This window comes from Ahaetulla prasina, chromosome 2 (genome assembly GCF_028640845.1).
Source record: "Ahaetulla prasina isolate Xishuangbanna chromosome 2, ASM2864084v1, whole genome shotgun sequence".
Taxonomy (NCBI): Eukaryota; Metazoa; Chordata; class Lepidosauria; order Squamata; family Colubridae; genus Ahaetulla; species Ahaetulla prasina.
The window spans coordinates 180,859,774-180,874,265 of NC_080540.1; the positions used below are offsets into that span (position 1 = coordinate 180,859,774).

At 40.2% G+C, this 14,492-nt stretch overlaps 1 protein-coding gene across 1 annotated transcript; it reads left to right on the plus strand.

The window, feature by feature from the left end:
- The first annotated feature begins 7,220 nt into the window (after window positions 1-7,220).
- LOC131192012 (uncharacterized) lies at window positions 7,221-13,022 on the plus strand. The gene is made up of 3 exons (XM_058170750.1): window positions 7,221-7,389; window positions 7,580-7,619; window positions 10,790-13,022. The coding sequence occupies exons 1-3, from the start codon at window positions 7,246-7,248 to the stop codon at window positions 11,215-11,217; spliced, it is 612 nt and encodes a 203-aa protein (XP_058026733.1). The 5' UTR covers window positions 7,221-7,245; the 3' UTR covers window positions 11,218-13,022.
- The last annotated feature ends 1,470 nt before the right edge of the window (window positions 13,023-14,492 follow it).

Below are 14,492 nucleotides of genomic sequence, written 5' to 3' on the forward strand. Positions count from 1 at the left end.
TCCTCCTTGTCCTGCCCTCAGGTGCTATGTAGAGTAAATCAAACCCCTCTTCCCTATGACAGTCCTTCGGGTATTGGAAGACAGCTATTATATCACCCCCCCCAAAGCCTTCTCTTTGTTAGACTAAACATATCTACTTTCCTTAGCCATTCATTGTACGATTTAGCCACCAGATCCTTTATCATCTTTGTTCCTCTTCTCTGAACTCTTTCTAGGGTCTCAACATCTTCCAAGTATCCAAGTATTCCAAGTATCGCTTCACTAATGCAGTATAAAGAAGTATTATCACTTATAGTATCTTGATACTAACCCTCTGTTGATGCAGTCTAGGACTATTTGGTTTTTTGGGGAGCTTCACCACACTGCTGACTCATACTTGAATGGTGGTTCACCAGAACACCTAGATTCCTCTCACAATTACTGCTATTGAGTCAGGTACCTCCTATTCTATAGCTGTGCATTTCGATTTTTCCTACCTAAGTGCAGGACCTTACTTGTTGGATAGGGTCCAATGCTCAATCCGGCTAATCCATTCCATCTAATTACCATTTCTATCTTCAAGCTTTTGTTCCCAGTGGAGATGTTAGTGTATAGGCAATACATATTCAAATCATATGGATCTCTTTAAAAAAGGGTGGATGCAATATCGTTTCTTTCTTTCTAAACCACTGGCACTCTCTCTTCTCACAGAGGCATTAACTATTTCTTCAGCCTCTCCTGTACTCCAAAATCCATTATTCAGGATATAGTGATGTCAACAGTGCAACAATGGATATAAAATGTCTTCTTTAATGAAAGCTATGCTCCAGAATTTGTATTGGGGAAATGGATACTGTGCACACTGACACATTTGCTAAACTTTCACTGTTAGTTAAAATCTTAATATCATCAACCTTCATGGTAGGTCATCACCTTTTGTTCATACACCGCTCTCCCCTTTAATTATTCAGATTGTAAAGGTCACTGTATACATTTCACAGCATCAGCAGAAAGAATATAGAACACTTATGCTTCCTATTTTCTTTTCTGACACATTTACTCTTAAGTCATTCTTTTCTCTATAAGCTCTTCATATTTGGCTTTTAATGCAGTTAATTTCTCTAACCTAATAATGTAGAAACTGAGAATACAACTGAATAACAAGGACCAGAATTTTTTTTTTAAAAAAAACAGAAATCAAGGAAAATTTTACGGCAAGGTGGGAATAATAAAACACATATGGTAGTAGACAAAAATCTACTGGAGAAGAACAAATAGTATGAATATATAAAAGAAATATTTAAAAAACGCTCTATACCACTCCTGCATATTCCTTTGTTATCTCGGCTGTCCCAGCTTCATGACAGCCATGTTGGCTGCCTCTTCTCCTTGTTGTGGATGACAGGAAAAAAAGCCCTGGGTCAAGCAGGAGAGTTGCGGCTCTCTGCAACCTGAATGGCGCCCCTCTTTACTTCACCATCCCTATAGGGTGGCTTTAGCTCCTTTCGGATCCCTCCAATGGAGAGAACTTGGCGTGGGAGTGTGGAGACCTGCTCCTCACATCCGATCTCACCATGACATCAGCTGGAAGTCCAACTCATTCTTTTCAGCAATCTTCACACAAAAAGAAATTATAGCCCAATGTACCAAAAAAGTTACTGTAAAAGACAAACCAGAAATAAAAATTAATTGGCAAGAAAATGGTAAGAGAACACCTATCTGACCTTGATATATATAAATCACCGGGACCTGACAGATTACATCCCAGAATTCTGAAGAAGCTGGCAAATGTTATCTCAGAACTATCTTTCAAAAATCCTGGAACACATGGGAAGTACCTGAGGATTGGAAAAGGGCTGATGTGGTTCCCATCTTCAAGAAAGGTGAGGGAAAAAAAACCAGACCTAGGAAACTACAGACCAATCAGTCTAACATCAATACCTAGGAAGATCCTGGAAAAGCTAATAAAAAAACCAGATCTGCAAACAACTTGAAGCAAATAAAGTTATAACTATAGCTAGCACAAGTTTGTTAAAAACAGATAATACCAAACCAATCTTATTTCATTCTTTGATAAAGTCACTAAATTAGTAGACCAGAGAAATACTGTGAAAATAGTATACTTAGAGTTCAGTAAGGCATTTGACCAAGTAGACCACAATCTATTTCTTGGTAAGCTAGAAAAATGTGAAATAGATAACATTACCACCAGATGGATTTGTAGCTGGTTGACAAACTGTACTCAATAAGCTGGTTGAATAACTGTACTCAGTAGTTCATAATGTAGTTCAAAGTAGTTCAAAGTTCATACATCCACATGGAGAGAAGTAAGCAGTGGAGTACCACAAGGCTCTGTCTTAGGCCCAGTACTCCTAATATCTTTATAAATGACTAAGATGAGGGAATAGAAGGGGAACTATTTGCAGATGATACTAAACTGGCAACCAATACCCCAGAAGACAAACTTGGGATCCAAAAAGATCTTGACAAACTTGAACAAACTTGAACCTATCCAACAAAATGAATTTTAATGTGGAGAAAAGCAAAGCTTTACACTTAGGCAGGAAAAATCAAGGGTATAAGTACAGATTAGGTGAGACCTGGCTCAAAATCAGTACCTGTGAAAAGGACCTTGGAGTCCTAGGGATAATCATTTGAATATGAGCCAGCAATGTGCAGCAACAGCCAAAAAACCTAATATGATCCTGGATTGAATAAACAGGCATAGAATCAAGATCACATGAAATATTAGTACCATACTGCTTTATAAAGCCCTAGTAAGACCACACCTGGAATACTGCAACCAGTTTTGGTCACCATACTACAAAAAGGATGTTTAGAGTTTGGAAAAAGTTCGGAGAAGAGCAACTAAGATGATCAAAGGCCTGGAGACTAAATCATATGAAGAATGGCTGCAGGTTTTGGGTCTGACTAGTCTAAAGAAAAGAAGAATTAGAGGTGACATGACAGCAGTATTTCAGTATTTGAGGGGCTGCCACAAAGTAGAGGGGGTCAAATTATTCTCCAAAGCACCAGAGAGGGCAGGACAAAAAAATAATGGTTGGAAACTAATCAAAGAGACAAACAACCTGGAATTAAGGAGGAACTTCCTAACAGTGAGGACAATTAACCAGTGAAACAGCTTGCCTCCAGAAATTTGGGTGTGTGTATTTTGGGGGTTCGGGCGCGCTCACGCACATTCACATGTGCACACACACGCTTTGGGCACTTGGTCCAGAAAAGATTAGCCATCACTGATCTATAGAGCGCATGCAGTATCAAAAAAAGCAGTTCTTCCAAGGCTGTTATATTCTTTTATTTATTATTAAATTTATATGCTGCCAATCTCCCTATCCAAAATGACTCTGAGCTATTAACAGGACCTAGTCAAAGAGGACTAAAGGCATCAGCACGCTCAGTTTGTATAACACAGTATATTAATAAAGCTAATGTAATAATGTATGAATAATACATTTAATTAATTATTGATACTGATATAACTATCACACTAATCTAAAACCTATTGGTTTTTATTTTTAGAAACATATAGAGATATTTAAATTAGTTACTTGAGTCTAGGGCTGTAATAGAGTCACTTCTCTAATGAATAAATCCCACTTACATTGCAGGAGATGATGGCAAAATATTCAGAAAAGTGGAGGGTTCATTTTGGAGGATGCTTTTGATTGATAGAAAATAATAAAATGTCTCTAGATAAAGCTTCACTACGATAATGAAATAAATATTTGATAGATTGATACAGATTCAGGGTTTTGGAAAGCAAACCCTTCTTCTGTCTTAAAATAAAAGATTTTTTTTCCATGTTACTAGTTCATCTAGAGGAAATAACTCACACTGTCAGATCAACCGCAAAGTGTGAATGGGTACAATTGCTGAATTGCAAAAGTGGCTTTGAACATAATTTTGATGACAAGACAAGTTTAGCAGTTATTAAAGGAATTAATCATGGATGGTGGTTCTCTATTTGGTTTTACACTAGAGCACATTCTCCATCAAGGAGGAGCAAAAGGTGGTGAAAGGAAAGTTTGAGAAACAACTAGCAAAAAGTCTACATGCAATGTGTACAGTTCAGAAGAATCTTGCAGCATTTAAGCCTTTCTGGATGTGTTTGGTTAGAGTATAGTTCATTTATTCCCCTGTCAAAGTATCCATCATATCAATATTGATTGGGAGTTATAATAGAATCATAGAACTGGAAGGGACCTCGGAGGTCTTCTAGTTGAACTCCCTGCTCTAGGCAGGAGACTTATACCATTTCAGTCAAATGGCTGTCCAGTCTATTTTTGAACATCTCCAGTGATGGAGCACCTACAATCCCAGGAAGCAAGCTATTCCATTGATTAATTGCTCTTACTGTGAGAAAAATGCTCCTTACTTCTATGCTGGATCTCTCTCTGATAGGCCTCCACTGATTACTTCTTGTGCTGCCCTCTGGTGCCCTAGAAATTAAGTCAAATCCCTCTTCTTTGTGACAGCTCCTCAAGTATTGGAAGCAGCTATCATGTCCCCCCAATCCTTCTCTTCAATAGGCTAGACACATACCTAGGTCCCTCAACTGTTTGTCATACCATTTAGCCTCCAGATCCTTTACTATCTTTGTTGTTCTTCTCTTCACCTGCCACGGTCACAACGTATTTTTTATATTGCGGTGACCAGAATTGTACACATTATTTCAAGTGTGGTCTCACCAGCATGGGATAAAGAAATTCCATCATTTCTTGATGTCTTGATGCTACCTCGTTGTTGATGCAAGCTAGGATTTCATTGGGGTTTTTTGACAGAAGCAGTGGTCCACTAGGAGATCTAGAACCCACTCATTTCTCTCGTTCCACTCAGTTACTACTGTTCAGCCAGGTACTACTTAGTCTATATCTATGCATCATTTTTCTTGCCTAAATGCAGGACCTTACTTTTCTTACCACTGAACTGCATCTTACTGGATAGGGCCAAGTGCTCAAGTCTGTTGAGTTCCTTCTGAATTTTGAATCTATCTTCCAAAGTATTAGCAACCCCCCCCCCTCCACCAGCTTGGTATCATCTGCAAATTAGATGTTCCCCTTCTATTCCTTCATCTAGATAATTTAGGAAGATGTTGAAGAGCACTGGGCCCAAGACAGAAGTTTGAGGTACTTTACTGCATCACTTCCCTCCACATAGATGTAGGTCTATTGAGAACTACCTGCTGAGTGTGGTTGGTCAGCCAATTGACAACCCATTTGGGATGGTACTGTTTACCCTATTATTGTTCTATCTTACCAAGAAGTAGGCTGTGGTCTATTTTGTCAAATGCCCCGCTGAAGTCTGAGTATACTATGTCGACAGCATTTCCCTTGTCCACTGATTTAGTTACCTTATCAAAAAAGGCTACAAGATTTGTCCAGCATAATCTGTTTTTGACAAACCCATGTTGGCTTCTAGTAATCATCTTATTTGTTTCTAGGTGCTCACAAATTCTTCACTTAATTATCTTTTCCAGAATTTTCCCAGGGTTCAAGCTGATTGGCCTATACTTTTCTGGATCCTTTCCCCACCCCTCTTTTTGTATATTGGAACTACATCAGCTCATTTATAGTCCTTTGGTGCTTCCCTGCACTACATGAGCTTTGAAAGATTACATTCAGTGATTCCAAATTACATCTGTCAGCTCCTTCAAAACCCTGAGGTATAAACCACCTGTCCCAGGTGATTTTTTACTCATCCAGGTTGGATAGATGAACATCCAGATTTTCTCAGAAACTGAATCACAGTTTTAATTTTTATCTTCCAATGGGATACCCAGCTATAGCAGGTTTTCCTTATCGTTTGCATGCCCTGCTTCACCAGCTTTTAATATTATTCATTTGAAATAGGTTTTTTGATATCATAATGGTTCAGCAAGGCTTGTTTTAAGAATAAACTTGCATAACATCCCTTTGCAAACTTGGCTCAGTGTTGTCTTGGTGGAAGTTTTGATAATGATTAGCATAGTTAGGGCACGCTGGGCATTTTCTCATTGATGAATTTACACCATCTTTGAATCATAGCAAACTGTCCCAGCCCAGTATCTGCTGTCCCATTATCAGACTTTGGTCTCTTTATTGCCACTATTGTATATGATTTTACCTGTGGAACATATTTTAAGGACACTGAAGGATTCATCTGCCTCAGTTGTCCTCCCCCTTCTACACAATTCCAGCAGAATGCTTTAACACAGGGGTCTCCAACTCCAGCTTTGCTGGCTGAGGGACTCTGGGAGTTGAAGTCCACAAGTCTTAAAGGGACCAAGGTTGGAGACCCCTGCTTTAACAGGAATAGGGCAAGATTGCTGCAGACCTTTGTGCATCTCCCTCAGTTCCTTCCCGTGTTTCTTCTCCCACATCTCATTCTTTCACAAGCTTAACAAAACGTATTTATTTCATTTAAAAGATATGTATGGTTTCTCATCTTACAACAGCCTGGCTGGCTCCTCATAGTAAAACTACAAAAACCATAAAAACCATGTGCTTCAATCCTTCTGGCAGGGCACCTCCAAACCCACCCGCAGGTTCCCATCACTCTACCTTAGTGTCTGATAAGAGCCAGGTTTCCATGGCTTTCCAGAAGGCTAAGAGTGTGTGTGTGTGTGTGTGCGTGCGCGTATGTGTGTGCGTGGGGTTCTGCCGGATTGCCAGAGAGAAGGTGGTCCAAAGTTCCGGACAGCCACAGAAAAGGCAAAGACTTCTGATAGCAATATTTCAAGGAAGGGCTCGAGAGCTTATCTGATCTAGTGGGATGGGCAGAAACCCTCAGAGACAGGTCGGTCCAAGGAGTTCTGGGAGATCCGCGTTACGACGTCGAGTTCCATCTGAGAATTCCCTGAGGGCTTTCCTTCCTCCCACGCAATCCCCGACCTTTTCGAAACCGTAGAGAAAAGAAAAGAAAGTTGCGGAAAGCGCTGAGAATTGGGGGTTTTCTTTTGCTCTCAAAAGCTCACCCTTACGCTTTGCCGAGTTCAAAGCAAAAAGGAAAACCATTTATGAAGCGACTCCCATCTGAAGGTGCGGTTAGTGAAAAAAAAAGTGAAAAAAAGTCAGAATGGCTTTTAATAGCCAAAGGAGAACCAACTGCCGAAGAATTTGTCAGTGGCTCCGGAGCAGAAACTCGGAGGGGCGGGTCATCATCCAAATCCCAACACGTCGGAGGAAATCACCAGAAAACCCCGTAGGGCGGAGTCTGAACTAGCCCAGTGATCAAGAGCCGGGGCTTCTGCAACCGAGCAGCAGTCTGATGGAGCGGGTTGACGGCACTCGGTGGTCTTGGCGCCCTGCCTCCGTTTGCGCGGTGTTCTTGGGGAACATCTGCTTCTTCATCGCCTCGCTCACCGTGCTGGTCCTGAGCCTGACGAAACATCAGTCAAGTACCTCCAGCCAGGTACTATGAGGGCGCAAAGAACAGGGAGCCGTTCTGTAATGGAGGCCGAGACAGAGCTCCAGCCTTAAACTTGGAGGGTAGAGGGTAGCCCCTAGCTGGTTTCACACAAGCTGTCCCTGATGTAAGTGAAGAAGCACTGTGGCCAGCTTTATTCTAAAAGGGCTAAATCATCTTTTCCCTTCTTTTTCAGGTATCTGCTGCTCATCTGGTCCTTAACCTGAATGGAACCAGTAAGTAGATTTCCTTGATTCCTGGTTACTAGCGCTGAAGACCCCAAAGCTTTATTGTTTCCCCAAATTGACATTCCTCAGATGCTCTAGTCCTGTGTCTGGTGAGATAGTGAGGGTTATAGTCCCACCTGCTTTGAATCGCGAATAGAAGAGTACCGATGCCTCCAATAAATGGATGAGTAAAATAATAACTAATGGGAGAATGCCTGGTCATTATGGGAAGGCTACTCCAAGTGGCCTTGGGCATTGATACCAGCTGCAATATTGTGGGAGCTGAGTGGGAATAAGTCTCAGACTTGGTTTCATTTGCTACTGGAAACCCCAGGTAAAGACCATTTACTTACATTCCCCCCACTTTACCCTTCCTGAACTTTCTATTCTTTTTCTTATTTCTATTGTCCTTAGTTTGTATTTGTAGTTTTTTATAATTTTAAACTTCAATAAACATGAAAAAGTAAAGATCACTTACTTCAGTTGGTGGCAGCATCCAATCATCTGGGCTGATCTCAGAAGTCAGTTCTGTCCAATATGGATAGGTACTTGAGGGAAGAGTCATCTTGGTAATCTTAGGCTGATAGTTGAAAAAGAATCTTAGAACTGAGCAAAGTTAAACCACTTCCAGGAATTCCGTGGTGTTTTAAAGATCACTAAGAGAGCCAGTTTGGTCCAATGATTCAGGCACCAGAGTAGAAGCTGGGAGACCATGAGTTTTAGTCCCCTCTTGGCCATGAAAGCCAGCTGAGTGACTTTGGGCCAGTCACTGTCTCTCAGCCCAACTCCTCTTACAGGGTTGATGTTATGGGGAAAATAGGAGAAAGAAGTTGTATTATATATGATCACTGCCGAGTTATTTATAAAAATAATAAAGGTGGGATATTAATAAACAAACAAATAAAAGCTGTGATGTCAACACATACATGCTTATAGTCAGCATGGGTGGTTTGTTTTGTGTGCTATTTTCAGGTGCCTCCAAGGCATAAAGGGACTTTGCATTATTTTGTTGTTATTTCTTATATAAAGGTTTTTGTTTTTTATTTACATTTATATCCCGCCCTTCTCCGAAGACTCAGGGCGGCTTACAGTTTATAAGGCAATAGTCTCATTCTATTTGTATATTTACAAAGTCAACTTATTGCCCCCCCAACAATCTGGGTCCTCATTTTACCTACCTTATAAAGGATGGAAGGCTGAGTCAACCTCGGCCCGGACTTGAACCTGCAGTAATTGCAGGCTGCTGTGTTCTAATAACAGGCTTCTAACAGCCTGAGCTATTACGGCCCTGTCGTAGTTGTCTGTCATCCCAAAAACTGTGTGAAACTATGTGTGCTATCTTCTTACTTTCAGCACTGAAATAGTATCAGATACTACCAGGCCATTCATTAGAGGCATGAGTCTGGATGCTAAATTGTAAAGAGTTTGGTGTTTTTAATTCTTTCTGTAGCTTTGTATGATTTGAGCTCTTTCAGACTCAAAAAATTGATCACTTAGAGCTTATTCGTTTCACAATGTATTCGCTAAAACCATGTTTTTCTGCCAAGTCCTGAATTATATCTATAGTATAGCTAAATATTTTCAAGAGTGTGTCATCAACTCTTTCTTCTGTTTGTAATATGACTTTAGCAGCTAATCTCTTATATGGACTCTTATATGGACTAAATGAAAGGTTGTGAGCTCTGGAAAATATTGTTAGATTATGATGATGTAAAAAAGCTTCTCAAATGGGAAGGATAACATAGAAGATCCTTGAAGGAAGAAGCCTATTTTATATAAATCATAATTTGTATCTTAGAATTGTGTGAAATATGATTCTAACAAACCATGGCTTTGTGTGATAAGTTTGCTTTATTAGTGTATTTATTGATTGATATATTGATTGATATATTGATATATTGATTGATTCATTTAATTTATATAATCTCTCATCTCACTTTTATGTGACTCTATAGGCAACTATGTAATATACAATAGTACAGTGGTCCTCAATCACTCGCTCAGTGACCATTTCATTTCAAGTTACAATGGTGCTGGATGAGTGGTGGTTATGACCAGTCCTTGGAGTTCCAGCCATTTTAGCACACCCTGATCTGGGCACTTGGCAACTGGTTCATATTTATGATGGGTTTCAGCACCTCACGGTCATGTGACCTTCCCTTGCACCCCCTCGCCAACCTTCATGTATCCTCACATATCTTCGCCATGCTACCCTTGCTCACTCTCCCTGACTCTTGCCACACTTCCCTTGCATCCTTCACAATTTGCTGCACCTCCCTCACACCTTCGGGCACCCTCTCATATCCTCACTGTACTTCCCTCCCATTCTCAAATATTCTTGTCACACCTCCCTTACACCTCTGTGCATCTCTTCAGGCCCTCCTCCATCTGGCATCAGCCGCTCACCTGCCTGCTAGCCAGTTTACGAACTACCTGAGACTTGCAACTTCCTGCCAGATTTTCACTGATTTGGTTGTGATTTGGCAGGAAGTTGCCACACCTAATGACCCTGGGATTCGTTAACATCAGTAATAGGAACTGCAAGATTTGTCACTGCTAAATGATGTGATTATACTTTATGATCACATTTCTGAATGACAGAAATGACAGTCATAGTAAATCAACGAATACCTGTATACCTGTGTACATATTCTTTAGCAGGGAACTCTATTTCTTAAGGCCAAATGCAAATAATTTGTTTACATTTTACATCAAAAAGTACTTTACAGGACTTTATAAGTGGGATCTTTCTCTTGGACATGTCTGGATCAGATAAACCAGGGTTTCTCTTTAACTTTGAAGAACATTTTTTTTTAATAAAGCAAAATGGGTGTGACCTGTTATACAACACTAAGCCATAGCCAAATTATGTTATAGCTTAACACAATTATGTTATGAACCCTTTCTATTGTTACCAACCTTAAAAACAGAAAATATATGCATTTAAAGGTATCTCTTAGATTGTAACGCAGGAATCATTCTTCATATTGAATCTCTTAGACTGTAATGCATTGAATTCATATTGTCAGAACAACACCAAGAATAACCAGAACAGAAGGTTGGACTAGAAGACCTCCAAGGTCCCTTCCAACTTCGTTATTCTGTTATATGCTAGAAAGTTAAACTGCAGTATTGGACTCTAGTTGATGCTTCTATCTAATTCTTTCTTCTCTTTGCAGCTAGCATTATTCGAGGGACATTGGACTGGTTCTACAGTGACGTTGAAGGAGCATTCCTTGGGCCATCATTTGAATATAGCTCTCAGAAGCTAAAGATTAAAGAGGATGGGCTGTACTGTATCTATGCCCAGATCAATGTTAATCGTCGTGGCTATTATAGTAACAAGACAATGAATGCTGACCTCTTTATTCATCATAACCATGAGTCTAGTCCTCTTCTGACTCTCACTTTGGATTTGTCTGACCATGTAAAGAAATCATATACAAACTCCATATCCCAGATTTATCGATTATCAAGTAATGACATACTTTATGGGACATTAAAGGGAACTACTGAGGCAGACAATAACTGGGCCCTCAAAAACTCTGGTAATTTCTTTGGTGTCTTCCGGATTAATGAAAAAGAGACTGTTCAAAAGGGATTGTAATAAATAGCAGAATTGAAGGAGAAGCTCAAGAAGAGTTATATTTATATACAAAAAGCTTCATATAATGCTGAAGAGGCAAGCAATGCTGTGGAAAAGTCCTGCACAGACTACTGAAGCAACCAGAAATTCCATTGAAAGTGATTGTATCTGCTCAAATTGGTCTTATTTGGCATTAATGCAAAAACAGACAGAGGCATTGGTGTGTTGTCCTCCTTCTAGCCTCATCTTTGGGTGGAATTTCTAAGGATTTTCTCTCTGGAAAGACCCTTCTGTGATCCTCACAGCGCTTATGCAAGGCATTCTCCATCCCTAGAGAAGAAGCTTGTCCTGAAGATGATAGGATAAAAAAGATGAAAGATGGAGCTACCGGGCCAACAATCTCAACTAGCTGCTGAAATATTTGGGATGATGACTACACTGCATTGCGGATCAGTCTCAATGTTCTATTGAAGCTGGCTTTCAGTATTTTTCTCAAAGAAGACAGATGTGTTACACACATGCCCCAAGCTTTGGCTTATAGTCATTCACTCACAGCCTTGAAAAATAGCCACACTCAAGTCACTTTCAACCAAACACTGAGGCACAACCTGTTCTTTAGAATACAGAGACCTGTTCAATTTAAAATAAAAGCAAAACATTATTGGTTATAATATAAATGTGCTCTTTTGCATGTGCATGCACACGCTTGGCACTAGCCAAGACTCCAGGGCAGGAGAATAAGGGTAGCAGTTGTCATCCAGGAGTCTCTGGTAGCCATCAGAGGCACTGCTCCCCAATTGCCAAATGTGAGACCCAGTTCTTGAATATAGGCTCATGGAAGCAGTTGGGACTGTTACTACTATATACCAGCCTCCCTGCTGTATAGCAACTTCCCTGCATGAGCAGCTGAAGATCATCTCAGAGCTGGCTGTGGAGTCCTTCAAACTTATAGTTCTGGGGGCTTCAATTTCTTGCTGCTGGGAGAACCCCCAAAGTGGCCCTGAAGTTCCTGCCTATATCCATGGTGGCCATGGGCCACTCTCAGGTCATTCTTAACCTGACATGGGACAGTGGCCATACTCCAAACATGGTTTTCTTGTCAGAGCAGTAGCAATATGTCCTGAGAGAGTAGCTTTTCTTGACTCCTCTATCATGGTCAGATCACACCCTGATGACTTTGAGGCTCTGTGATGCTACCCTCCTCAGCAGGGAGGCTGGACCCATCTGTCTGGTACACATTCAGCAACTGATGGACCAATTGGATTTCAAAGGGAGCTGAGGAAAATACTTGCTAATCTGCTACATGGCCTATGGAGGCCCTGGCAGGTGCTTTTCAGGGTGAAGTGAGTGATGCTATGGACATTCTTTTGTGGTCCCTGGAGGCTGTAGGGTCCTGAATGGGGAACAATAGACTTCAGCTAAATTCTGGTAAGGCAGAGTTGCTGTGGATGGGCCCCTCTGTATTCAGGAGTTTACCATCTTTGGTCTTGGATGGGGTTGCACTACCCCAGACAGACCTGGTAGGTAATCTGGGGTGGTGATGGTCCTGGACTCACAGCTCCTGCTCTAAAAGCAGGTGGCAGCTGTGGCTAGGAGGGCCTTTGCTCAACTTCACATTGTCTGTCAGTTATGCCCTTTCCTAGATAGGGAGGCTCTCCATTCGGTCACTCATGTCCTGGTCATCTCCTGTCTGGACTATTGCAAGGCGCTGTATATGGGCTACCCTTGAAAAGTATCCAGAAGCATCAGCTGGTACAAGATGCAGCTGTGCAGGTCATCTTGGGTGTTCAAAGAATTACATATTAACTTTTAGCATTGATTTTTAATTTATCCTTGCCTTTTAAAATTTTATATACTGTTTGTATGTTTTAATATTTTATTTGTACACTGTTCAAAGTCCCTCTGTGAGGGAGAGGAGTGGTTTCAAACTTTAATAAATTTTGATAAATAAAATAAATCTTTCTGTTTCTTTCCTCCTCTTAATTTGCACAGCTTTCCAAATTCTAAATATCCCTCCCTGAATACACCACTTTCATTCCCCCAATCCTTGCTTACTTTGCTTTGTTGATTGTTGCCTTGTTAATTTATAAGTCTGGTGGCTGTTGATGGGTCTTGGTGAGGAGCTTCATGCCCAACCTCTTTTATCTCATTCATGTGGCATTACTTCCTTTGTTTCCTTAACAACTTGGTTCCTCCCTACCTCCCTAAGAGATCTTTTAGACAAGATTCCAGGTTTATGTCCACCCCATTACATGCCTGCTTCATCTTTAGCTATGGCAGTTTCAGCATCATCTCTCAGATGAAGAACTACAAACGTTTAGAGTTGCTAAACGTATGGTTAGGAAAGTGCACTAAAATCAAGTGTGTGTATAAGAGATATAATTCCAGCAACAATTCTTAAAGTCTTTGATGGCACATTCCAGTGTAGTTGCAAATATGTTTTAATAACCCATTTTACTTGTATCGTTTTAGCAATCTTGACCACTTGGACTAGCCTTCCTGTTTTTGGAATTTAATTTGGAAATTTTGGTTTCCTGGGATAGGGACCAAAAAAAAAAGTGGACTTCTGAAGTCTCTTGGTCTGACTTAGAATATATTTCTTAAATGCATAATTATAGAGTTATAATAATATATGTGTTCAGTCTAATGCATACTTATAAAAATACAGTGTTGTATTAATGTATGTAATATTTTTTAATGGCAATTTTCAATTTTTAGCGTCTCTCTACAGCAAAAAATGGCACTGGTTTTTTTACCTTATTTCCCCTTTCATTCAGCAAAGGATCTCTTTAGAAATATTTGCTAACAAAATATAGTACTTACTAGACTTTTCCACAAATTTTTGCTACAGCATGTTCTTAAATACCATCAGGTGCCCAAAAGAAACAGAACAAATCTTGGTTTGATATAACTGGGACATTTATTACATACAGAGAGAGCTGGATTTTAATATAAATAAAATCACTGAGGATATTATACAAAGCTGAAGTCCCACTGTTAACTTGAAACCTCCAACCCTCTGCATCTAAGGATGGTACTACTACTACTAATTTATTAAATTTATATGGTGCTGAACTCCTAGTAATTTTACCTTGATTCTTTACTAGGTCAATATGATAGTTCTGAGCATAATTATATTAAGTTTCAACAGAGATTTAATTCTGGGGTGGATGACACTGTGCTGTGCTGGTTCTCTTCCTTCTTACAGGACTGGTTCCAGCTGCTATCGATAGAGGGAGGGAGATCTAGCCTGTGGCCCTTACTTTTTGGGTTGCCTCAGGGCTCTTTTCTCTCCC

What these genes read in the sequence shown, in the direction of transcription:
- LOC131192012 (XM_058170750.1), top strand. Translation starts at nt 7,246, where the DNA reads ATGGAGCGGGTTGACGGCACTCGGTGGTCTTGGCGCCCTGCCTCCGTT. An exon ending in AGTCAAGTACCTCCAGCCAG is followed by an intron (nt 7,390 to 7,579) that starts GTACTATGAGGG and finishes CTTCTTTTTCAG; the next exon opens with GTATCTGCTGCTCATCTGGT. An exon ending in CCTTAACCTGAATGGAACCA is followed by an intron (nt 7,620 to 10,789) that starts GTAAGTAGATTT and finishes TTCTCTTTGCAG; the next exon opens with CTAGCATTATTCGAGGGACA.